Source organism: Calidris pugnax, unplaced genomic scaffold (assembly GCF_001431845.1).
Source record: "Calidris pugnax isolate Ruff unplaced genomic scaffold, ASM143184v1 scaffold111, whole genome shotgun sequence".
Lineage (NCBI taxonomy): Eukaryota > Metazoa > Chordata > Aves > Charadriiformes > Scolopacidae > Calidris > Calidris pugnax.
Window position 1 is genome coordinate 1208807 of NW_015090872.1, and position 27543 is coordinate 1236349.

General features: G+C 35.8%; 1 protein-coding gene across 1 annotated transcript in view; it reads right to left on the bottom strand.

Moving 5' to 3' along the window:
* The window catches only part of SMC4 (structural maintenance of chromosomes 4), a 40699-nt gene that overhangs the window by 10819 nt on the left and 2337 nt on the right, over nucleotides 1-27543 (bottom strand). Inside the window, exons 2-17 of the mRNA XM_014945869.1 lie at nucleotides 27138-27333; nucleotides 25813-25991; nucleotides 25017-25208; nucleotides 23067-23243; nucleotides 9567-9731; nucleotides 8399-8526; nucleotides 7650-7790; nucleotides 6598-6748; nucleotides 5598-5762; nucleotides 4575-4808; nucleotides 3799-3984; nucleotides 2311-2472; nucleotides 1539-1764; nucleotides 1359-1438; nucleotides 681-833; nucleotides 408-534 (exon numbers count right to left, since the gene is read on the bottom strand). Coding sequence (XP_014801355.1) covers nucleotides 408-534; nucleotides 681-833; nucleotides 1359-1438; nucleotides 1539-1764; nucleotides 2311-2472; nucleotides 3799-3984; nucleotides 4575-4808; nucleotides 5598-5762; nucleotides 6598-6748; nucleotides 7650-7790; nucleotides 8399-8526; nucleotides 9567-9731; nucleotides 23067-23243; nucleotides 25017-25208; nucleotides 25813-25991; nucleotides 27138-27294 — 2623 coding nt within the window. The 5' untranslated portion in view covers nucleotides 27295-27333. The remainder of the gene's footprint in view (nucleotides 1-407; nucleotides 535-680; nucleotides 834-1358; nucleotides 1439-1538; nucleotides 1765-2310; nucleotides 2473-3798; nucleotides 3985-4574; nucleotides 4809-5597; nucleotides 5763-6597; nucleotides 6749-7649; nucleotides 7791-8398; nucleotides 8527-9566; nucleotides 9732-23066; nucleotides 23244-25016; nucleotides 25209-25812; nucleotides 25992-27137; nucleotides 27334-27543) is intronic.

Below are 27543 nucleotides of genomic sequence, written 5' to 3' on the forward strand. Positions count from 1 at the left end.
ATTAAACTAAGTTTCCCTACAAATCTGTATGTAATACAGACATAAAAGTCCAACCAAATAAACAAAAAAACCCCTAAAATTAATATTAACTTTAGCTTGACTGAAATATGAACCTGAGCAATTGCAAAAAAGAGTAATACAGCCATAAAAATCCAACCAAATAAACAAAAAACCCCTAAAATTAATATTAACTTTAGCTTGACTGAAATATGAACCTGAGCAATTGCAAAAAAGGGGTTTTCACTCTCTAATCTCTAGAAGCACCTTTTATCCCCACTTTAAATGAAAAGAGGTCCCAAACCAAGATATGTTAATCTGAAAGAACAAAGCCATAACCTTTCATTCCTGTATTAGTAAAAGAACATGAGTACAATTTTTATCTATATGCTTCTCTCCACAAAACATACCTTTCTTATAACTATTAAGGACTTTTTCCAATTCCTTCTGTTTGTTTTTGTCCGGAGCAGCAGCAATTACGTTTGCTTCAAGTTCCTTAACTTGGGCTTTCAGATGAATTTCTTGTTCAGATAAATTCTACAGAAAACACAACTGTGTTAGAATCCTGTACTTTAAAAAGAGCCTTGATAGTAACAAGGACTGTGTTAAGCTGAGGCTGAGAAGTTACCACCCTGCACGTTCAAGGAGAAGCCAGATATTGCCTCAACAATAAATTTACTCACCTGGATACTTGCTGTATACTTTTCTAAAGTACTTCTCATTTCCTGTATATCTTGGTGCAGTTTTCTTATGGCTTCTTCAAGTTGTAATTTCTCCTGTTCACACTGTACTGCTCTTTTAGAGTCTTTCTGCAGTTGAGATTCCATTTTATTGACCTACGCAAAAATGAGATATGATCATCTGCTTCATGTTGCCACTCCAAAAACAAAGCCAGATCTCATTCACGTGCTCAGCAGTCTATGATCTTTCGAAAAACAGGAAAGCAGAGTAAAAACTCGAGAATTTGCTGTAGCAGGACAGAATATGGAGGCTGACGGCTGAGAAGATCAATTGTAATAGTGAAAAACAGAGGCAAGCATAAGAAAAAGTAAGTTGAAGAATCCCTGTCAAAATAGCTCAAAATGGAGAATTGTATAAGGAAATAAAACTAGATCAAGCTTGAAAGGCTTAAGTCAGTGTAGTGAAGGCAGAAACCAAAGAACACACAAGCAGAAGCTCCAGCAATTTTTGTGATAGTTAAAATTTGATACTTGTTGGTTTCTGTAGTAACTTGGTGCTCGGAAGACAAGCTTTTGCAAGTAGTAACTGGTCAAGAGACCACGTCTTGCAATTCACCTTCAAGAGCAGAAGGACTAAGGATCCATTCCAGATCTCAGCCCATTTTCTGATTAGGTACTAACCTCTTCTTCCGAAACATCCGTTACAACCGAGGAACCCATCCTGCCCTTCATTATTTTACCCCCACCACCAGTCATTGTTCCTAAAGTAAAAGAGATGAAAAGAAGTTAGTGAGCTTATTGTGCTTAGATTATCGTCTACAAAAGTGCTTAAAATGTAATTGCAAGTTTTCACTTCAATACCTGACTGTTCGATGATTTGTCCTTGCAGTGTTACCACCCTCCATCTCTTATCTTTTTGGAATGCTACTTTGGTAGCTTCTTCCAAGTTACTAGTGACCAGAGTGTCACGTAACGCGAAGTAAAAAGCCAGGCGAACCTTCTCATCCTCCACTTTCACCAGATCAAACAACCGAGGGGTATTCTGAGGAGTTGGGATTTTTTGCATTTTATTTTCCCATACAGCCATCTACATCAAAAAAGTAAATAAATGAATGAGAGATTCCTTAGGATAAATTATGAGGTCATCTCATTATTCCAAGGTACGCTAAGGCTTTAAAGCAAAGGCAATTGTACTGCAATTAACAGCAAAGCTTCTTCCCTTGGGGATTTCTCCTTGCTTCCAGTGTAATTAAAAACTCATTGTTCTCTTTCACAGTTTTCATAGTTTACAGTTACTAGATTACTTGGATTATTAAATTAGCTAATTTGTTAAAAAGAATCTAAATATAAAAGACAAGCCAAGCATTTGTTGTACAAATATAAGTATCTCAAAAGCCTTGTAATTCTCTGTAAGTAAACGTTATCATTTACTAGGAGAATATTCTAAGGTACCAAGAGCCTATTAAAATGTTTCATATTTTAGCTTTACCTGTACTAATACATATACAGCATTATATATTAATATAATACATATGTATACATGTGCCTACCAATACATTACACATATACAGTATTAATACTGTGCACTTGAGGGTAAATCAACAATTTGTTTAGCCAAAGTGCCAGTACTTACTTTGTCCAGGGCTATAAACGTGGCAACTCCAATTCCTCTGGCCTTTAGGAAATTGACACACTCCTGGGCAGTATCAATTGTATCAACAACAATGTTGTCCAAGGCACCACAGCAGGATGAAATAGCAACGTCGTACTTCTCATCGATAGCTCCCAAGTCGCCCTAGAAATGGGGGAGGGAGGAGGCAGAAGTATGTCAATTAGCTTGGCATCAACGTTTTCTTGGTATTAAGAAATAAATTACAAAAGCTTTATGCAAAGTGAGACAAGATGAAAACAAATTCTATAGTTTTCTGTAAAAGAACTTAAATCTTAATTAGAATTTGTAAAATAATATCATACCTATCTTCTCCTGCGCACTGCTCTACATATTCCTAATATACTTGTTTCCAAAGTAGAAATTCATATACTTAGAGCTTCAAAAGTGGTGCTTCTGGTAGAGCAATGTGGTAGCATTAATTTATTTTCTGAAGGCAAATGTCAAATTATATATGTCAGCATTAATTTGGTGAGGCAGTCTGGCCTAATAAAATCATTGAATGTGTTCTGTGCGTGGTTCTCCCCCTGGTCAGCTGGGTGGGACCCAGCAAGTCACACGCTCCTGCGTGCCGTCCTGCACCGATCTGAGAAATGGGCACAGGGGTATTCAGCATCTCTGAAAAATTCTTGTGCATCTGCAGATAAAAGCACCACGCACAGCCAACTGCGCAGCATCCAAGAACAGAGTAACCTCACGCTCCTCTCTGTGGCACGTGATAACAGAGCATGAGACAAACTACACGCCGGCTGTACCAGACACTGCTCTGCTGCTGTCTGAACTTCATCCTTTTTTAATAAAGCCATACACACACTTTTTAAATATATCTACACTAAATAAACCAAGTCTTCTGAAGCAGAGATACTTCTCCTTGGACGAGTAGTCGGGGAAAAAAGAGAATACAAAAATAGCCCTTGTACATATTACTGATATGCAGGTATTGTTCAGTGCTAGGAAAGAAAGGGATGACAAACTACTTCAGCTGAAGATTTTCAGAACTTCAACCCCACTTGGAAAGACCTGATAACACTCAACATTTTGCTATGACATCGCTTTCCTTGGTCTTCTGAAATAATACTGCTCTTTCTGATTTGACATGTATGCAAGTAAAACAAGAGGAAACAAACAGCAAAGAGATCACCAAATTTTATAAGTTTTGAAGAAAAAAAAGAAAAGTGTTTGGTTCCACATCAAGTTACAAGTTGTAAGATTGTTTTTTAAGTTTCGTGGCAGTTCTAATAGTCATTGCCTTTCTGCTTTCCTGAGTACTGAGTAGAGGAACTTCAACAATCTTCTTTTTTAAATTTATAGCAACTCCACAGGATTTGCAACTCTGCTGCCCAAATGAATAGCATCAGAAATGAGGAATTCTGCCTTTTACTCAATTACAGAAACACCATTTTGTTCCTATAAAGCTCAAGGCTAAAAGCATAACAGCCTTCTGAAACTTACCAGTCTTCCATATAGTCCAGGGATGTTTCCAGATTTCTTCTCCTGAAGCAGAGCCTCTAGCACTTTTCCTCGACTGCGACTTTGTGCTAAAGAACTTTTGGCTTCTTCTACTTTTTGACGCAGATTTCGCACAAGGTTCTTAGCACCTGATTCTTCTCTTTGCAGCTTCTCAAGCTCATTCTCTTTCTAATGGTTAAAAGAGAGACATTATCTTAGTCTCACAAAAAATACTGTATTCAGGGAGTCTTAGATTCATGATTGTGTAGGCAATGAAACCAGACACAGAAAAACAGAACAGCAACCGTTTACCAGAAGAAAGGCTGGTATTTGCATACTCTTCAGCTAGTATTTAGTACACTTGGATACAAATATGACAGCTTACAAATTAATGAATCAGGCAATACCCCACAAGGGAGTGGGATTTCTTTTTCTTTGGTGAATGAAAGAAGAGCATGAAATGAAATTCAGAGAAACATAACTATTTATTTATTTTAACATGTCTCATTATGATACTTAACCTGATTCTTTTGCAGGAACATAGAGGATTTAATTTTCAATGCTTAATGTTAATATTTTTTTAACCTAAACTAAGCTTGAAATCAAACACTTCCCAATTAACTGAGCATTAGAATATAGTTTTTAAGTGTTATTTTATTGGAGGCAGTTTTTCTTTTATTTTCACCACAATTGTTGCTAAAACAGAGTGGAACTTTGGTCTGCGTGTTACAACATTGTGTTGTAACTCAAAGAAATTACATACGAAAGTTAAGTCTTACCTCCTTTAATTCCTGTTCAGCTTGGGGTAATTTTACACCTATATCTTTGATAGCAGCTTTCCTTTCCTTAAGGGTTTCTGAAGTAGTCACCAGAGCCTCCTTTGCCTGGTTTAACTGAGCCACAGCGGTATTGTGACGGCTCAGATAGATATCAAGCTCTGACTGGGCTACGTCCATCTTTGAACGTGCTTCATTCACTGTTTTACTGAGCTCCATAAGCTCTTTCTCTTTGGTCTGCAAAAACAGACAGTGTTACAATTAAAAACAGACAACTGGGGGATTTATTACATCAACCACGCTCTATGGAAGAATAAGAGAATATGGGGCATCTTTTACCAGCTCTCCTATCAGCAGAAAACACTTATATGATCTAGAAGAACATGTATTTCTTCATTTATTAACTTATTCTGTAGGGAACTGAAATAAGGCATTTTTCATAATCATAAAGAACATCAGGGAATTATCACAGAATATTTTCATACAAGCTTTGTATCATTTTCTCAATCGCAGATCAAATGGAGAAACCATGTTTTCATGTACAGAAAATAATCCTTCTAAATTTACAGGATAAAATTCCAGGCTCTAGGTGCTTAGCAATTGGACAGCTAATATCAACAATACCCAAGTGTTACAGTAGTTGTCTATTAATTCAAAGACAGGTTAGAGCTGTAAGAAATACTTGGGATATACCACTTTAAAATCTGTTTACTTATTTAAGAAACGTATTGGCTTAAACATTTTGATGGGAGAAAATTAGCGTTTTCAAATAAAGGAAGTTTAGAATTATTTAATATACATATATAAATTATATACTTGATGACATATGATCGCTATAAAAAGCAAACAACTTAGTGAGAATGATTTAGTTTTTATTATAAAATCAAAATTAAGTTTTCAGTTAGGTTCCATTGCACTGACACATGAAACAGGGTATTTATCATATAAAATAGTATTTTACAACTCTCACGATCATCTCATTCATAACTGTAAACATAAGTGTACCCAAGTCAAAACAGTTCAAACCTCTTTTTCTTCCTGAAGTCCTTGTGTTTCTTCCTTAAGGCTGTCCATAACCTGCTTGAGTTTTTCTTCTTCTTTCTCTTTTGTCTTTTCAAGAAGCTCTTTCTTCGATGTTGCTTCGCTGATAGCTTTTTTGCTATTGGAAGGTACATTTTGCCATTCTTCTACCTATACAAGCAAAAGACTTTTCACTTTCTCTCCCACCAAAACAAAGCAGCTTTGCCTTATTTTGAAGCCCTGCTTTTCAAGTGCTATGTGGCAGTCAAAGGAAGCATAAGCCCTAATGAAGCTCACATGTTTTTGTAGGTCAAGACACACCGTGGCTTTAGCAGGAGGCCAGGATTTTATTTGCAAGGCTTGTTCGGTTCTAGAGCCCATCCAGAGAGAAGCAAACCATAGCAGTAACAGAACACAGCTTTGCACCTAAGAATTCAAGTCTACCTACTTTCCAAAGGTCTGTCTTGATCCAGCAAGTGATTTAAGATCTATAACAGCTGGCAATAACCAACTTAGTAAAATATATCCATTAAATTAACTAAATTAACTAGGGAAACAGGGAAAAAAAAAGTTTTGACAAGGTAGTAACTGTGAGAACATGCAATATTCCTGTAATCTCAACAAACACAATAAAAAGATGCTTTTGGATCCATGAGACCTCCCAACAGAGCTGAGAAACAACAGGAAATCTTTTGACTTTGCCTTTTGGCAGAAAACAGCCTGGTAACTGCTGGCTGCACTCTCCCCCTTAGTAAGATGTGCAAAGAGCAATTGTTTAAGGGAGAATAATGCATTACTTCAGTAAGTGATTTGCAAACAAAATCCCTAGCTGATTTAAATGACGTATGTTTAAAAAAAAAAAAATTAAACCATCTTTTTCCATCTTCTTTGTGGCACAAAGTACAATTGGTGTCCTTTGCTATTTTATCACAGCTGCACAAAGATGTTCTCGTCTAGAGCAACCAAATACATTTATTGAAGCAAATCAAGTTGTTGTCCACACTACCTTTTCTTTGTCCTTTTGAAGTTGCTTCTCCAGTTTTTTAGCCTTGCTTTTGGCATGTTTTAGATTTTCCCTTACTTTAACATCCTGCAAGTCCAACTCAGTAAATTTTTCTTTATTTTCCTCTATGAACTTTGTAATTTTATTGAGTTTCCTGAAGGGCAAAAAGAAAGAATAATCTATTCCATATTCTATAAAAATAATGTCAGTAGAGCTTTACTCAATAAGTAAGCATACAGAAATTAAACTAATACTACTCAGTTTTTGGGAAAAACAACATCCAATGCTTACTATATTCACTGTATCTTCCCTGGAGAAGTGATGTTTCATCAGGAAAAGATCAATTAACAGGGCAATATTAAACACATTTTAAGAATATTTTTTGGATAGAATTTGTAACTCACATCTCTCCTAAGTCATTTACTATGATCTCTGAGGGTGAGAAGGTTAATATTGCAGTTGGATTGGAGATTAGCATCCAGAAAAATAAATTTTAGGAAACACAATTTACGTTTAAGAGATTCATGAGGAAATGGAAGAAAAATACCTAATATCCATGTACCTAAGCATTATGGTTGTGTATCTAAAAACCTGAAATAATATCCCAATTATTTTTTATGCAGTAAATATATAAAAGTATGAACTTTAAAATCCATAAAAAAACCAGCTATCATCTTATTGTAATTATGAATATTACCAAGATTTCTCCAAGAGAAGCAAGCTGGAGAACCAAAGCAAACCAATGAGAATATATTAAAATTTATTTTTGTGCAAAAGATCATTTAATCCGTGCCAGGGAATGTTTAGATATACCATAAGTGACTCTGTTCATCAGATAATTTAATTTTTGGTGGAATAACTACTGTTCTTCCCAGCTGGGCTCCCTTTGAGCATCTTCCCATGAAACTATTGTATGCTGCTGCTTTCTTAGGTGTTTCCCCCCCACAATGCAACTACCACAGCTTTTTCTGAAAATCCTGCTAACTCTACCAGCACATATGCAGAACATATAAAACAGTAATCTTAGCTTATTAATCTACACCTAAAATACTTACTTTTCAAGTTCTTTCAAAGCTTTATTCTTGTCTTTAATTTCATCTGCAAGTTTACTACTCTTCTCATTAACTTCTTTTGTTTCTTCATTAATTTTTTCTTTCTGCATTTCCATGTCATTTATGCGTTTCTTTATGTCATAGCTAGGGAAAAAAAATAAGCCCAACAAAACTGCAAACTCCACTTTTTCCATAAAGGTATGTATTTCCAGTCTTACGTGTAACAAAGTGATTATGTAAAATATTAAATCCTAATATTCATTGAGTAAACTTGTCAATTAAACCCAAAAGAGCAAGGACATCTAACAATTTAGACACTTCAGTCTAAGTGACCTATTTTCTCAATTTAAGTATAAAGCTGTAAGTGATTAATTTGACACATTGCTTTACTTTCTAAAAAGCTAGCAAGCAGGTTTGGGGTTGTTTTTTCATTGGTGGTGGTTTGGTTTTTTTGTTGTTTTAAAAAACACTAGCAAGAAGGTTTGGGGGTTGTTTTTTTCATTGGTGGTGGTTTGGTTTTTTTGTTGTTTTGGGATTTTTTTAAAGGTTTTGTGAAAATAATCTCTATTTTAAATTTTTCCACTCCATTAGTTGAAACAAAAATGACTAGCCACATCCTATTCAATAAATTTTGAAGGACTGATACAACTATTATGAAATGCAAAATATTTCTAATTAGATATAGAGAAGCAGAGTTTAACACCCCCGCTACCACATTTAAAGCCAAGTCAAAACTTTAGAGAAGTACTTACATATAGTATTGACAGATATTATTCTTTTCTTTAAACATTTTGTTTTCCAAACGAAGAAATTCAATGGCTTTGTTCTTGTCTGCTTCCAAGGCATCCTTTTCCTTTTCCACCATTTTAACTCTATTTAACTAGACAAAATAGAGAGTCAGAGCTGACTTTACTCCTGGTACTACAGAAGAACAAACCATGAGGAGAAAAACTCCAGATTCTTTGCAGCGCACACGGCCTCTGGAGAGACGGTGTTCAACAACTAACTCTGCAAGGCAGCTTAGCACTACAGGCTTTCTGAAATAACAGATCACCATTTCCTTTCAGGGCAATTCAAACAGTAATTTAAAACTAAAAAGTGATGCTACAGATGCCAGGAACAGCTCAGGCCAATCAAGGAAAATATAGGTGAGAAATAAAGAGGAGTTACCTATAGACAGATTGTATATACTATTTTCCCTATTTCAACCTTTTGACTGGCCCCTTTTTAGGTAATTCCTGCAGCTCCATATCTTTTTCCTTCCCAGCCTTTAAAAAAAGTCTGCAACATTGGATTTACCAAGGACACACCACGTCAAGTAAAAAGAACTTTGATATTATTTAGTAGTTTTAGAACTCGATGCATAAACGTGTTATGGAAGCAAGTCCTGCAATAGATCTACATAGCTCAAGTCACAACTAATTTTCTGTATGTTTAAGCCTCCTCATACGGCTGCGTGTGCATCACCTCGCCGATGCTCTGCCTCCCTCTCCCCTGTTCTTAGCATATGAAACGTTTCCCTGCTCCTAGGGAAAGGGGGGATAAAAAGCCCTATCTGGATGCATTCAGAGAATGTGTTCCTCTATTCAGTCAGTGAAGCATTTAATGCACACAGATACGATCAAGAGTGTTCAGCAGGTAAAACCCTGTGTTCCAACTCCACCTTTGGGAACAGAAGGACAACATTCTAAGTGTTTAAAGGAGGGTACTTGATGTCGACTGCCCATTTCTTTTATAATCGAGAGAAACAGCAGATGCAATAAAGATAACTCAAAATATCTCTGTACTTCTACTCTTGTAGAGGAGTGCCAAATTTTAACCAAGTCTTTACCTTAACCGTTTTTCTAAAAAATCCAACAATGAAATATTGCAAGTTTGTATTTTTTATTTGTAATTCAAACACAACTTTCTAAGACTCACCTTTTCTCCTCTCTGTTCATTCAGGATCTCTACTCTGCGACACAGAGTTTGGATAGGCTCCTTCAGTCGTGCAGATCCTATCAAATCTTCTAAGTATTCAAGCATGCCTTCATCGTGTTCAGTCTGGCCTTTTGGTTTCATCATTGCGATTTGTTCAACTTCCCCCTTGGAAAAGAAAAGCGTGATGTTTTCTTTTCTTTTATTTTTTCCTGGGGAAAGAGTTAGCAGTCTATAAAAAATATAAACATCTTCAGAATGCAAGTATGTGACCATATTCTAGCAGTATAAAAAAAAGAAAAAAATACTGCAGTAATCAAAACTGACTATATTTGGGGAAAACAAAGATCAAAATCAATAGCAATGTCCTCCAAGGAGCACACATGGTGGTGATGTGCACAAACCCCAGCGTCTCTTCTGAAGCCAACGTTCAGGTCTAAACACTGCTTCATTTCTCTAAAGATTCAAAATGTATTTCCCCAACCTAAAAAAACCTAAAAAAAGAAAAGGAGAAAATCCGATGCCCTCTAGGTCATGTAGCACCCAACGGTCTTAAGGTAGCTCCATCAGGAATGAAGTCCCTGGAGGGTTCTCTTTAGAAAACAGGTGGTCTATGAAATCATGTCTGATGGATTAACTGGACTTGTATTTCATACAACTGAGACTTCCTTGTTGGAAAAAGAAAAACATTATTTAAGCATTAGGCTTCCTTCATTTAATTTTCCTTTATGTATGTAGCATTAATTTTAAATTATTAAGCTGAATAGTAACAATATTTTGATTTTTTTAAAAAAATACAAATCAGGAAAGATTAAACTGAGACAACGAGAAGAACTGTTTATTTTACTGATGCTGTCATTAGCCAACAAAAAAAATACATATCTATCATCAACACTTTACGTTTGGGACACAGTAGCACTGAATGTTTCAAAATACAGATTATATTTTGTAAATTCCATGGTCATACATCAGAAGACAAAGAGGTGAAATTGAACATACACAGCCTAAGTCTATCATCAGAGTGAAAGCATAGTTAAGAATTTAGTTGTCCTTGTTGGCCGCTCGTTGAGCACGAGCCGAGAGCTAAGTGTCTACAAAAGCATGGATGAGGAAGAACTTCTCAAGAACATGCAGAAGGAAGGGTGGTCAATGCGACGGCTGGAGAACCAGACAGGACAGTCACAGAAGTCAACAAAGGGCAGGATTTCTAGGCAAGTGTTGCAAATCAGACCCGTAGCCAGCTAAAAAAGTTGGGTATAAGGTACTGCTGAATGGTAGCGAAGGGAGGTAGAAGTTTTTGTCCAAGTGGTTTTGTTCCACACACTCAGTGCACGGTGACACCTAGTGGCCCTGTGCTCCGCTTCCAATTAGCAAATACCAATTGGCTGAGTAGGAGGCAAAAAGCAGTTTTGCAAATTTTGCAAAATAAGAACTAGTATTTATTAAGGTAAGTATTTCATGCATGTAATTCCTTTGTTAATGTAAAGGGGATTTTGTCAATTCTTTTTTTATCCTTTTGGGGTTTTTTTTTCCCTTTTATTTTAAATGCATCTAAGTTTTTATTTTCTGGTAATTACTGTTCCTAAAAAGTGTCAGCAGGTTTGACAAGACAAAGAAAACTCCAACAAAACCAACCCAACTCTTATTTTTATTTCTTACAGATATCAAAAAAGCCAAACGATTAGTTTTCTAATAACTGCAGTTGGTATATTATATATAACAAAGTTATATACAATTCCAATTACACATTTGTTTCTTTGCCACAAAAGTATGATTTCTCTACCAAAAAACACCCGTCAGTGAGATACTACTCATGGGTAGGAAACTGTGTCACTTCCTAAATTTCTGTGGAATTGTTTCTATTTTGTTTCTTCTTGCATTAAAGCATTTCCTCTGTTTACATCCAAGAAAAAACAATCACAGAATAGATGTTTAATTCAGGTGCCAAACATGAAGGCTATGAATTTTCTACGCTGCATGTGTATCCCTCATGAGGTGCTGCTGTAACCCACAGAGCTACTCTGGATTTATACAGGAACTACGGACAAGCAAGGAACACAAATCCGCTTTTTTTATTACCCCGGTAAGTATAATTAGCCATCTTTTAGCCACAGCCATCTAAGATAGATGATAATGTAGTCGTGAGGGTTCTCCATAGCTCACTGTGTAATGGAATATAATACAGTATGTTTAATGAAATAGTAAATAATGAAATGTAATCCAATTATGTCTCATTGTATAACCTCATAAATTAAGAAATCAGGGGTTTGGTTGTCTACATAATAAATAAATACCTCACCATACGACCAGGAATTACTGGTGGCTTCAGTTTAGGCCATAGATACAATAACATTCTGAAAAGTTGAAGTGAATTGAGCACTGGGGAGAAGATCACGCACACGAATGGAGCTTGTCAGGCTGGCTACTCCCAATTTTATATGCAATTCCTCAGCTGCACCATAAGCAAGCCATTTTAGAATTACATGTTCTTCATCTTATGTGAAGAGATGTAGGATGCCCTACCTACTGAAATTCTTGGATTCTCTTCTTATCAATGGTAAAAATGAAAATATTTAGAATATATAAACTATAACTGAATAATAAGTATTAAGTATTATTTAATATTAATATATTAAAGTCGGTAAATAATATAAAGAAATCTGTTTATCCCACCCCTATAGCTAACATATTAAGAAATGGTTTCCAGCTATTTTAGTTGTCAAAGGAGACACTAAAAGTTGTACCTGCTCTTCTTGCAAGCAGTCCTGCCAATGATTAACAGGGGGAAAACACATTTTACAACGCTGCATTCTGGTGAAACTTGATAGCCAATTTAACTGTTTCCTAACGTTTTAACTGTGCTTCTTACTTGACCCATTAGTTGAACTAGGTAAAAAAAACCAAAACCACCCCACCAGCCTTGTTCATTTATCTAGTAAAAGATCTTTCGAAAGGCGGACAGCATTTCTGAAAGTGAAACTACGGCGGCAGCAGGCAGACATTTGTTGAAAAGAAGAAAACATGCTTGGGCACGCTCAGCAGAGCTGTCACACCTAAATCTAACGTCTCGGAACAGACCACCAGGAAATCTATTATTTGCCTCAGTTATCTCCCTCTAGCTCACAGGCACAAATTCAGGGGAGGAGAGGGAGGAACTGTGCAACAACAACAACAACAGAAAAGAGTAAATCCTCTATTTAGTTGAGAAGACAATCAAAATGGATGTCAACACTAAGACATGGGTGACACTGGCAGACAGACAGCTAGCAAAGAACAAAACATCCACAAAAGTTAAGTAATCGCTGCATGAAAAAGCATCAAATACCCATTGAGTATTTTGGGAAGGCTCTACATTCAGGGCAAGAACTCCACACGGAATTACAAACCCCATTTCAGTTTCTGCACTGTGTGTGAAGTCTACATCAGGCTGAAGTTCTCACTGGGATGCTGGCACATGCCCAGTAACAGAGGTAGTCAGCTCAAACACCACGTAATGAACACATCTAAATCACAATTCCTACAGAATACCTCAGCTTGGTTAACAGAAGAGTTATTTGTATATTCTAATAGAGAACACAAGTTTATCTGCAGAGACATTTCTAAGCAAGAAAATGAACTGACAGCTGTGGCAAATCATGAGAAACCTTGCCTGACAGCAGGCTACAAAGTTAGACAAGAAGGGCAAGAGCCATTCTCATTTGAAAGGCACTTCCTCTAGTGAAAAACATGGGGAATAACTTCTAGGAACCCAGAAGCTGGAGATTCTGCCTTCCTTTGCATCGCCGAACTCTTCTGTTTCAGACACTTTCAAAATTTAAATTTCTATTGTGCATAAGAGCAAAGGAAACTGAAAAAACTTCAAAAAGATTTGCTCATAATAAAAGTAACCATTTGGAATCAAGGACTCAGTTGAGGAGCCTACGAGAGGGTCAGCTTAAGCAGAGGGTGAAGCAGCAGCACAACACACGCAGCCAGGAGTGCCGGGACTGCTCCTGCCTGCTGCGTGCAAGCCCAGGAGGACACCCCAGATGGATGCCCATTAAAGATGATTGATGAAGTGACAGACGCGGTGACATTATCTGCATCTCAAAGGTCCCTTCCAACCATGAATATTCTGTGATATGATCCACCGTTACTTTAATGTCACGAGGCTGCCAAGTCAAGGGTCTATCTCTTGTGAGTTCTGTGCATCGCAGTAGAAGTTATACCTGCATCACAAATTATATTTGCATCCCAGGAGTATTCTAGGAACGCTGTGCATTTCATGTGAGACATCTACAGACAGAATTCATCACATTCCAGTCTCTACATTGCACACAAACTCTTCTATATTTGTGTTAGACAAATTCTCATTAGGACTAGCACATCTCTAACGATCCATGCAGCTTAAACAGCCCCACTCCACTGCTGCATGCAACTTCATCACGAAAATCTGTGAAGGGTGAGAACTCCACCTCCCATGTAGCCCTGCCCTCAAAAGGTGGGACAATAACCCACCTCTTATTACCTCATTTCTTAGAACTACTATCATTTTCTCTAAAATTACACTCATTTCTTGAAACCGCTGATCCTCTCAGAACAGAAAGCTTTTAATCTGAGTTTATCCAATGATTTCGGGCATATAGAGATTTGAATTTTAAACAAGGTTATCAAACTGCTTGATAAAGGAAAGTTTTGACCTGCTCGTCAAGCTGCCAATAGTGGTAAATTAGATGAATCCTTTTTAGAAAGGGAAGTTTTGACCTGCTCGTCAAGCTGCCTTTCTGCAACTTTGATCACGAGCCTTGAAACGGGATACTACTTTTCACTTTTGCAGATAACTCCTCTTTGTTGCTCCTGGCAGATGGAAGCATCGTGATGCTTCCTTTACATCAAGAGTAGGATGGACTGAAGCACTAATTCCAAAGCTAAGAAATCCGAATGGCATAATGTGCTTATCCCAATACGGACATTATCCAGTGACAAACTGCTCGTGGTTGGCAGTAGGTGCTGTGCACATCAGCTCAGTCTGTGGTGGTGCTGGGACTAGAATTATGGAGGTTCAGAATGCAGCCTTCCAATTCCATTCTAAAATTCTGGTATGAAACAAGACAGGGCTAGCAAAACCCCTTCAACATCGAAAGATTACCAACAGCAGCCTTAAAACTCTTCAGGAAGAAAGAAACAATATTTTTCTCTTTGGTTGTGAAATGTGTCTGCGTTATGACTAGTGGTTTCTGGAGAACCTATAGAGAAAGGTGTTTGCTTACCCATTACTGCCTCCTCTTCTCACCCCTGAAAATTTGGGAAAAATAACTTTTGAAGACAGCATCTTGCAACACGATGAGTTTTGTCAACTAAACTGTTAATACAACATTTGCAGATCAGCTTTGTTAGCATTCCATGGAATAATTACAGCAGCAAGTAGGTAAAAACAATTTTCCAGGATTTTGGTTGTCACTTAATGTCTAGTGTCTTAATTTGAAACTTTAAAACAAAGTGCTGAAAACCTGGGGAAAGATTAGCACGATCCTATACAACCTAAGAAACTGGACTAACTTTTTTGAGTGTTAAAACCCATGGATCAGGAAGACTTTTGAAGCACAGTAAAGCATTGGCATGTAAAAACAAATACTGGAGCAAGGGAATTTTGTAACTTGGAATCCAATAGATGGAAACGTCCTGTACTCAGCAGGGAGGGCACTAGGTACTTTGGGTGTTTTTTGAGGGGAATTTTCTGGTAGAGTTGTTGTGGTTTGGTTTTTGGAGGGGTTTTTGGTAGTGGAGCTCTTCAACACTAATCAAATCCAAGAGTGGAGTAAAGTAACATCTACCTGAATTGAAATTTGCATTTGGCTTTGCTCATAAGGAATAGTTTTAGGGAAATATTGCCTAGAAGATGCAATACTGTATATTGGAAAAACCTTCTGTGCTTTTACACATGGCTGAGAAACTGAGTAAGGCATTACTTTAGAGAGCAGGACATCCTGTTTGTCTTATTTTCCTACTTCAACTGTTGCAAATAGAATGCAAGAACATCTTCTGAACCCTTTGTGGAACTTCCAACATACTTTATCAATTGAATTCAGGCTTAGAGATCACAGATTTTGTCAATAGTGGTAAATTAGATGAATCCTTTTTACTAGCTTTTCTTTCTGTTTACAGAAGTTGAGGTGCTGGGCAAAAGGAAAGTATTCCTTCTTCTTCTTCATAGGAAGCCTATTCCAAATAGGGAGCATCTCCTGTAATAGCCTGGATATTTTCCTCCCATAAAAAGCTTCCTGAAGCTCCAACATTTGGATTTACCCTCTTATACCTAGAAGCCAACTCTACCTCTAGCCGGGGTTCCGCACCAATACAAACTGATAGCTTTGTTTCAGAATTCTTTTGCTACCAGCATTTGGAGTAATGAAAAGTAAAATAAGCCTAATTTCTACAAGCTGTCCAATTTCTAATTCCTGCCTTGAATCAGAAGCGTTACAAGACTTCAAGAGAAAGCTGCGCGCTGGGGTTAAGGTCAAAACAGATAATTGTTTCAGGATTACATGAAACTTGCAAAGTTTTAGATATGACTGTGGCTATAATATTTGGTATTTTTTAAGGCGATCACTGCTTTTTTTAAATTCAGAACAATATTTTATTAGTTTCACTGTAACAGTAGCATACTTTTGATAACATATTAAGCTTTTAAGATGTTTTAAATGCCCATAAAAGGAAGTTCTGTTAATAAATCCAAAATCTTTGAGTGATGGATGAGCATCAGCAGGCTATACTGTAATCCAGAACATAACACGTTCCATTTGTAACTTCTTTATACTGCCAATATTTATATTCCATTTGCTTACTAAATTAACTCGTTAAGTGAAATACAGTTTGCAAGTTTAGGGTATTACACAATTCTGTTTCATTTAAGTCATATGCAAATGTAGACAGTGGTCAGAACATCGTTTCATTTAACTGTCAAGTATCACAAGATTAACTGTCTTGTGATGTTTGTGACAGTATTATTGGACAGCAATATGCACATATAAAGATTTAATGTAAACACGTTGAATTTTAGAAAAACGGTTTAAGCATGAATGTTTGTTCCTCAAAAAAAGGCTATTTGAGTTATTAAGAAAACTCATACCACGCTGAACTTTGAAAAAATAGGGTTTTCTTTATATGCAACAGGTGATCAACAGAATTTGTCCTTTAAGCACCAAACAGAAGTAACAATCGAGTTGTAGCCAGCACGTCCAGAATGCTGAGAAAACAGCACTTGCAGATATAAATGCCACCTCTAACTCACAGTTTTGTGGAGGACTGTGGTAGCCATAGGCAAAATCTGCAATTGTTTGTCCTACTGAAGAAAATCAAATCTTGTTCGATCCAAATTATACCCAAATCTTTTCTTAACGTTTTAATATGGAAGGCTAGACAGAACTGATCTGGCATAAGTCAAACCTCTCTTAATAAACTTATAGAAAAGTTAAAAAATGTTAACCTTATTTTACAGAACATGGCTATATTTCAGTTTCTTTCAGACAGTGAAGTATTCCTCCCAGAGCACGAGATTTTTGAAGTATTTCATCAGCCAGCTACAAGAGTTGAAAATACAGTGTGCACGACTTGTTAGCATCAGCAGCATAAGGAAGAGCAATGGCTTATGCAGCAGAACCATGGATTTGCTTGAAGGAGAAACCACATTAGAACATTTAGTATGTTTACTATAAATGCTGTTTTTCTACAGAGATTTAAAAGACAGAAAATACAAACCTAATTTGGGGAAATTCCAATTACTGTTTTTCTTTCTTGGTCTTCTGTTCTGACTCATTTCTGAACATCGACACTAGACCTAGCACCAATACTAAATTACTACTAATAAGGGTCAGGCTCTTTTCTTATGCAGCTCCAATTTTACACCTTTGTTTGACAGAACTCGTAACAGCCGCAAAAGCCAATCAGAAGGAAAATTGGAGTAAAAGTAGTGATGAGTATAAACATGCCGTATCACTTATTAAGTGCAAGTTTAGAAGTTATATAATTCTTAGTTTCAGCATCTGACACTAGTTGCCTCACTATTTTTTTTTCCTGGACATTTCGTGTTATCATCTTCTTGATAATATAAAGGCACCCAAACTGCATTTTTGTCTTACATAAGCCCCATAGCAATGCGAGACAAAGCTTTCCATTTCCCTGGATGCTACTTCCACTGCTTTCAATGCCTCTCCCATTTTTCATTTTTCTTTTATTGGACTAGCATGACAGCACTCACACTTCACTTTTTTTTTTCTTTACCAAAATGATAGCTCTTCCTTTTTAAGCAGGAGTACAGTAAGGAATGGTTAAAAAAAAAATGCTAAATTTGTGTATCTTCAGTTTTCCATAATAGTAATTTTAATTTGACTTTGTTCTTACAGTGTACCCATACTCCCCTGTATGTAAAGCTTTTCATGTAAAGTTTTGACTATGAATTCTAATTCCCCATACACAGACATTGGAAGCTCTATACATAGATAACCACTATCCCTGTAACCTTATTAATTTCCTGGAAACGTGACTGTAATACAGCTCTTTTAAGCGACAACAGTTTGTTTGTTTGTTTTCCCAGTTCCATGTTATTCCTTCTATTACTTAATGCTTGCAGTGGTATTTCATTTCTACCCTTCAATGTTACAAATACACAGGAGGGGAGGAAAGTATCAAATACTCAACTTCATGCTCTGCCTTCCAAGAAAAGTGTTACAAGCTAGGTGAGAAATCAAGAAAGTCAGCTAAGTAATAAATGCACATACACAAATCTACAACGCCACTAATGTCCAAAGATGAGGAAAAACTTAGAATTAGCCTGTTATACAACACTCAGTTGTTTGCACAAAACTACAATTCTGTATTCTGGAAATAATTTAAAAGTAGCCTTTGTCAAGCTGTTTGCACATCTGTCTAATTTTAGAAGCTTTCTTAAGGACATTCTTGTATTTAATACAAGAATACAAATTGAGTGCAAATCTAGAGTCACTTTGGAATCTAAGTCAGTCATTGTCAAACTCAACCTACGATGTTTGACTTAAGATTATTGATATGTTCCAATTAAACTATTCAATTGATCGCTCTAATTTACACATTACCCCTAGAACAGTACTTTTCTCCACTTTCCGTATTTCCCTATTTTTCTGAAGAAAGCTTAATAAACATTGTTTACAATGTTATGTTGCAATTTGCAAAATAAAAGTCATATGAATTGCCAAAGTAAGTTTTCTGATAGTGTAAGAGAATTCATTTTGAAACTGCCACGGACATATTAGCATATCTTATGCTGCTCTGTATTCACTTCAGGATAAAAACGTTATCTTTAAAACGGTCAGAGAAATAGATTCTGTGCTCTATGAATCAGTGTGAGGCTTCTATTTTTTACATGTTTTATTAAAATAATCTAGTTTTACTTAATTATATTATCACACTTGCTGTAATTCTTACTACCACTTCAGCTCAGCTGTCCTTGACATTTCTAGAACAAACCTCTCTCCACCACCAATGCTGGCAGCACAGATCTCCATTTATAATCCCAGTAGAGCTTTTCAGCTCCAGCTCCACTCGGTGCTTCAGCTCAAACGTTGGTGTGTCTCATTAGGAAAGCAGACCTCAACAATTGGGAACTTCTGGCTTATCTCAAAGCAAGAAGAAAATCTGCTCTCCCTCATTTCCTCTCCAATACACTGGAAGAGCGACTCCTACATTATTTCCACAAAGCAGCAGGTGAAAAGCTTGACTAAACTTCCTTTCTGGCAATATAACTTTGCCATAGGATAGCACTTTGTACATTACAAAATGCCATTCCGATCAGTTTAAAAAAATACATACATACAAAAATCACTGCAGATGTTATGTATTTGTTTGAGAATATTTCAATTAAGTCTATTCAATGCATTTAAGTGAAATACTAATTAGTACAAAATTTACTTAACAGTTTCAATTTGTTTGAAAGAAAGTAGGTTCTAAAGTAAGTTGAAATCAAGTGATATGTCTGCTCCTATGACACTCTCTTTTAGTACAAAATTAATTTAAAGTCTTGTGCCATTTATTACAATTTCTACAATATTCGTTTGAAAGTAACTCAAAGGGAGTTACATACAAAATTCCACTTTCCTTTTAAAAAGTATGTATTGGCTATACTTCTCTTACCTTGAAAGACTGCAAAAGCCAGTTTCAGCAGGCATTACCAGTTGCTGTCCACAGCCGGTTTGCTTTACTCCCCAGACATGCCTACCCTGCGATGGCCAGAACTGACATTCCTTCAAGTGCTCCCCATTTATTTAATAATTCCTTAGAGGCAAACCAGCCAGGAGAAAGAGGCTGAGATTTTTTTTCCAGCCTCAAGGTCAACCTCTTCAGAGGAGTCTCTATTGAGCAACAGCAAACATACTTACCTTTCTGCATTTTGCCCAGCCTGGTCAGAGCACAGAAGCCACACAAGTTTTCTGTACATATACACTGAAGTTCAAGTAAGTCTTTTGAGAACAGCTAAATAATTTTATTTGTTGTTCTTCATAGATATACAAGTTACTGAAGTAGGGGCATTAAGCATGGAAGCCAGAAAAATAGCAGCAAGATGCTAGATTTTACAACAGTGCTTAGCATGCCTTTTTTTTTCTTCTTAACTGACAAGATGAGGGTTTTGGTTTTTTCCTGTTGCAGTTTCAGGCTGTGGCATGCTCATTAAAAATGCCCTGAACAGTTGTCTATTCCTCAACTACTAAAAGCATATAGCAATTTATTAAAAACATGAAATATTTAGTGTAAGAACTTAAGGATCACAGAAATGACAAACTCCTCCTGTTAAATGTTGGCAATATCCCATTGTAACTAAAGCCATTTTTAAACAAGATTTTTTTTTTAAATTAGTGACTTCAGGCACAGGATTTGTAATACTTCTAAAACTACTCAATTATTCTTACATACTCTGTTTTTCAACAGGTGTTTTTTGTAATGTTACTCACAGAAGTCGTTTGACTTTAATATTTTCAGTATGGCATCAGCAGAAGTAGCTGTGTCATGCCCTACCCAACTTTTAAAAAATTCTGCATGGCCTAAGCTTTCAAATTTTATCCTAAAAGGCATCAAAATCTGCTATGTCAGAAAAAGAATGCAAAATAGGGAGTGAAGTGAGGAAAAGAAACAAACAAACAAAAAAAAGCAGTCCTCCAAAAACCAAGTATATTCCATTGAGTAATGCTAAATATGCTAGGAAGACACAATCAAGTAGCTAAAGGTTTTGTTACTACATGTAGGACATCTTCTCTTACAACTTTTCTCTAGTACTAATTAGTGAATAGTCTGTCACACACCAAAAGCAGCATTTGATAAACCTTAATTAACATTTTTGCCCAATATCTAGATTACAAGTGAAATATTTTAATCACACCCTATTGGCATGGTCAAAATCAAAGAGATTTATAAGTTATTTTAAGTAAGAAATTACTCTGACGACATCAAGTTAAACTTAGTTTAGCTATAACAAGAGAAAAACAGAAGTTAAATTTTAAATAACTTAATTTGAAAAACATTAGGGGGAAAAAGAGCAATCCTTGTGATAGTAGATCACAGCCTCAGCCTTCTGACATGGTCTCATTTATTTCTAACTATAATTTTTAATATTTAGGGTTTAAATTTCTGCTGTCATTACGTGGAAAATGTTGCTATATTTCCCAACTGGAAAGTACTCAATTCTGAATCACCTAGTCAGTAGATTTCACTTTAAAAAGGCACAAAACCTTACATGCAAAGAGAAAGGACCTTGCCTCAGTCAGAAAGACTGAACACGAGATCTCAGTACAGTTTCCTCTGCCATTCATGATAATCCATTACCAACAAAGAGTCTAGTGGAATGAGAGAAAAAAATAATGTTGGGAACCACTGCTTTATGCCTTAATATTGTTTACACCTCCCCCTTATTTCTCCTTGTACAGGTGGAAAGCATGAAATTCAAGCTTTCAGGAAAAGGTATGTTGTCCTCATTGATAACTTCCTGGGAATCAGTTAATGGGAAAAGAAGACAAATCATATCTTGGGGAAAAAAAAATAAAATAAATTTAGAAAGCTTAGCAATACCCCATCCCAAATGTTCCCTTCTCCTGCTCCCAGTGGTAAAAGGGCAAGCTCTCTAACACTAAGCTCTTGATATCACTGCACCATAATTTCTACTTGACTCTGCATTCTCTCCCTTTTAGAATTTTAGCTAAAATGATACTTCAGAATAACTGCATAGTGTATTTACTACAGCTGTGTTGTTGGAGGTACACCTCAATCCATCTGGAAACAGAAAATACAGGAATGAAATGTTGGAGGGAATAATTAATTGGCATGGAGACTTCAAAACTGATATATCCTCTTTTTGTGGGTGTAACTGTAAAAAGGACTGCACGAAAAGGCTTGAGGAAGTGAAGCAAGCACAGCGACCTATCTAGAATTTTTTTTTCTTTTTTTTTTTTAAGAGGGGAACTGGAAGCTCCTTTGACAAAAACAGGCCTAAAATAAACTCTATTGAAAAATTTCAGACCTTGGGAGGGCTCCTACTACTCACTAATTTTCTAGGCTATGATCCTACAAAGTAGATTTGGGACCTGTTAGTAATAATAGTGCAATAATTACAGGTAATTGCAGATACAGTTCCTCAACTGAATTAATATTTGAATACTTCTACCAAGTACTTTTACTCAATTTACAATTTAAGTAATTGTTTGGCACATAGCAAATTTCTCCATTATTATTTAAAAACTAGAAAAAATTAGTGTGGTTCTCTTCAGCCTGACTTTTGAACAGCAACCAGATGCCAGCAAGCCTCATAATTTTAAGGTCAAATGTGAACATAAATGCTATTGTATTGACAAATTCTATTATTATTCCTACAGTAAGGGTTGTGAACTGTAGCTTTTAAAAACATAGCTTGAATTGGCTATAAACCTGCCATTCTTTGAGTCCTCTACAGTTGTTAAACAAGTGTAAACACAAAGTACACTTCATGTGTTTATTTTCTTGCACTCAACTTTTATGCAGTTATTTTTTTATATACATATTTCTCCTGTAAAACCATGTCTATATATGAGAGCCGTAGATAACTTAACAGTAGAATACTTAAGATTTAAGTTAATATTGATGCACTTTTATCTAAAGCATAAACAAGTTGCTGAATCTCTGCCACGCTTAAGCAGCACAATAATATTGGGGTTTAAGGTTTATTTTACTACACCAATATTTACGTGCTGCTAGGGCGGAACAAGTATGACAACTCTTCTATTCATCCACATGTCGGGAACACAAATTTATTAACAGAAAAATTTATATTAGTATCTTCAACTGTTTCTCTTCCTTAAATTTCTAAAGCAGCAAATAATGATTCGCATCTTTATCAGAGCATGCAAACCATGATGTGCTGCTAGAGTACTTTAAGGCCTCAAATACAAGATTTAAAACCTAGACGGTATTTTTTGTAACTATAAGTGGAAACATAGCTTTAGTTAAAATTGGTTTTATTCATACACCAACCTGTAAAATTAAGAACCTGTTATGGTCCAGATCAATTCCATGGCTTCGAAGAAGAATACCAACATCTTTGAATGTCGTTTTCTTTCCATTGATGTGATAGACAGAAGAATTATCTCTATAGGCAGTTCTAGATACACAAAAATTGCTATTAGGAATGACTTCATAATCATCTCCTTCCTGTTTTGAGGAAAAACAAAGCCAGAAAAACAATTATTATATCACAGATTTACATCATATTTCACAATTAAGCACAGAAGTTTTATCAAGTTCAGGTTTTAAGTCAATTGCACACTGAGGTCTAATAGAAGTGGGAACTGTCTTAAAGCTGCATATCTCAAAAAAATATTTAAAAAAATCCAAAAAAATACTCGAGAACTGGACAAAAATTAGCCCAAATCATTTAAACTGAATGGTTCTCATCTTATGCCTTTCTCACCTCTAATACAAGTATTTTCAGTGCAATAACTTAATTAATTTTCTTTACCACTGCTTCAAATCACAAAGGAAAAGGCCTACTTCTATTTGAAAGTGTCTGTGCTATTCCACCCTTTAAATTCTAGATTAGGAAGTCTTGAATGACTTAAGTACTATTTGCATTTTAAACTCCTCTTTTATAGTGCTAGGAAAAGGAGTTACTTTTAGCTAAGTAGTTCTAGAGAGAAACAACAAAAGATAAAAAAGCAAAACATTAAAGATGTGACAAATATGACATCATCAGCTTCAAAAGATAACTTAGACTTAACCTACAAAGCAACAACTAAAATAAAGCTGGTGCTATACTTTAAAAAGTTAAAATTGATGAATGCTTCTAAACTAGCTTACCACTTTCCCAGATTAACCCCCAAAAGCATAATCCAATTGGTATCTAGTATATGCAGAACTTTTTTAGATCATAAAGTCAGCTCCTAGAGGTTAATGCAAAGTAAAGTGGAAAAAAAAATTAACAAATTTTGAATCTGGTTATTATAAATACAAGCAAAAGTTATGTGTGCATTATATCAAGTCAAAGGAAAAAAATCTGTCTTTTAAAACTGTTCCTTTAAAGGCTGTATATATTGCCACTTTATTAACATGATTTTTGTAATTTCAATGTACATTTCCCACTGTTTTGACTTTCCCCAAATTCAACAGTTGATACTTCAGCTAGAATGTGTGCACAAAAATTATATTCAAATAAAGTAACAGAAATAAATCCCTTGCACTGTAATTGCAATAAATCAACAAAAAACATCCAGAAGTTTTTATCAATACATGAAGTGGCAAGCAAAAGAAATATTTTTTTTAATTTGCCAACACCTTCTATTTCGTTCAAACAAAATATCAGCTTCAAACATATTTAGTGGTAGGATGTGATGTCCAGAATTTCTGACGAAAAATCTGTTTTAAAATTGCAGGCATGTTTACAGTATACAAAGTGTAAATAAGAAAGTTTCAGATTCATTATATATTTTTCTAAATTTAGGTAACCTAAAATAGTTTCTAATCACTTTGGAAAGTTTTGCTTAAATAGGTTTTGTTTCTTAATATATATGATCATGTTATATATTCTTAAATTTATAATATGTCCAAATGTAGACTTATAAGTTTTTAGGGGTCCTATTATTTTCAGAAATAAGTTTTATTTGCTTGAAGTAAAACAGATGACAACTCTAAAACGACTTCTTCTTAAAAGGATTATTACATATTTCTAAATAGTTTAAAAATGGATATGTACCAGATATTAGTCCTGCAGAAAATAAAAAAAGAATCCCTACTAATATTTTAAGAACTGCACTACCCTATAGAGGGATTTTTTAAGCTAATTAACTTTGAATGGATGTTTTACATCTTAAAGGTAAACTAATCATGCTATAAAGTTTTGCCCAGCTCAAACTAAAATAACTAAATACTAAAAGTTTTAAAATCCTCAAAGAAAAAAGTCTCCACTGTTCTGAATAGAAGCATACATACCTTGTCAATGATCTTTTGGAAGTGGACTTCCACAGAACAACTCTGGATGTCCGTATGTTTGTCAGAATTATGGATCAGCACAGAGAGTTTTTTGGATCTGATTTTTTGTGCTCGATACCCAAACACAAAAAGCATTGAATCAATGACATTGGATTTTCCGCTGCCATTTGGCCCAATAATACATGAAAAACGCTGCATAATAGAAGGAAAAAAAGTGAAATTCAAAGGGAAACAGATCCTGGCCAGTGTACATCACCTATTTAATCTGTGACCAGTTTAAAACATAATCATTTCTACTGCATGAAACTGCAGACTATTTGATAGTGATACTGCCAAAGGTAAAGCAGTACAATTTATTTAAGAAAAAAACCCACACCTCAACTCAGCTTTCTAAATTTTAACTTGTTAACTCAAAGCGATACTGCATTTAGCAAGCATGTTCGCAAGGAAAGTTTCATGATTAGCCACGTAAGTCTCTTGTGGGCACTCAAAAAATATTCTCATTCTTCAAACACACCCCTAAAAGTTCGCCAGTAAGTGAAATAAAGAGAAAAGTGTCCTTTTTCTAAGGTTTACTGATAAATTAAAATTGTGCAGTATCAGAAAGTTGCACTTTACTGTTTTCTGTATTGTCCAATACTGAAAATTTAGAATAGCACTGTATAAGTCATTCTAAAATTTAAATATTTTTCAGTTATTTTGAGATAAGGTTACATGAAAATACAGGAAGGAATACTAACACACAGTGAAGTCTTACCTTCGTTTAAAAAAAATGTTTAAGATAAAAGAAAAATACCTTATGAAAAGGTCCCAAAGTTTGCTCCCCTGCATAGGATTTGAAGTTCTGGTTTACAATATGAGTTATCATGAGACGAGGAGCACCAGCTTCATTGGTCATTGCTGGAGGTGGGGGAGGAGGGATGCTACCCAAAATCTCTTCTAAACTTCGATTATCAAGCACCTCATCTGAGACTGCTAGAAACCATCCAAAATAAACAGAAAAGAAAAAAAAAAAAAGACTATAAGCTCTCAATGACTAGACACCTTTTAAAATGCTTAACTGGAAAAGCAAACATCATTTCTATACGAACCAAACCTATAATTTTGCCCGTAATTATTAAAACGAGTTAAGTGGAATTAAAATTCTACTTTCTGTGAACTGAACTCTTTAAAAAGAGATACTTAAGATGTCCCATCGATTCACTAGTGGGTTTTTTCTTTCATTATGTAATTCTTATTCTAACACACTTTAATAGGCACTCTGCAATTACAATAGCTACAACCGTCACAATAAGCCTACAAATCTGAAACAGGCAAAGTCTTTCTAATTAATAAGTGCAAAGCCACATTTCAAGCGTGCTCACAAGTCACTCTGCAAGATTTGGGGATCGCTGCACAATGCTTGAAAGCTGTAATGACAGCATAACTACTCTGCAAAGACAGGAAGTTTGTTACGAAAACAAACTGGCCCCCTGGATATCAGCTAGTTGTAAGCAAAGCAGCTTTTCAACAGTTACTAGCAACTTTTTCCTCAAAAAGACAGTAGTATTTGCCACCAATTTCAACATATTAATCTATTTGTCAAATACCTTGCTTCAACAATCGCCTATCTGGCTACCTAAAAAGACACACACTGCTGTTTTTTCCAGGCATTTTCCTCAAAAACTCAACTCGGGAAACTCAAGAAAATACAGTTTCATGAAAAAGAAAGTCAAATCATTTTAATAGTTAAGTAAATAAACTTGACATTTATTCCATTCCAAGAAATCCCATACCATTGGCTGCATATAAATTTGAAAAATCCTGCTGTTGTACCACAATCTTAAGTACAATGTTACAGATCAGGAATATGAAATAGGCTTTATTAGGGGAAAGTCTACAAATTGCTTTTGCACTTGTACTAAATCACTGGTCCAAACACTTTAACTCTTTGCTAGCCTTCTTTATCATTTCGAAAGCAGTTTAAACTTGCCAGGACTCAAAGCTTTCAATATTCCTTTCTAGAAGAGAAAAGAACAAATCCTATATGCAACAGCTGGTAAATTCAACCAAACGTTGTTGCTAAACAGGCACAATCACACCAAGTTTACACACCACGAGAACCACAATATTCAGACCTACCTTGTGGAGGTACTGCACGAAGCTGTTTGTCACCTTCGTTTTCCACTTCCATGTCACTGGAGGACTCCTCTAAGGGCTCTCTGCCTTTCCGATGGGCTGCTGTAGAAGCTTTGGTGCTCCTGCTTGGCTTGACCTCCGTTGGCTGTTCCCCTTCCATTCCAAGCAATCAAACTACTGAAGGGGTCTATCTCCTTTGCTAACATAAACAAGAAAACCCCGTGATCTAAGCATTGAACTACAATCCCCTAAGGAATATACCTACATGTTTGCCCAGATGTTTGACTAACTTAGAAACTAAAGACTCGAGGTGTTTTGAACACAAACATCCAAACCTGAAACAAAATCTAAAGCTTAGCCTCATAATGCTATATTTTACAATACATCCCCCCCCCCCCCCAAAAACAAA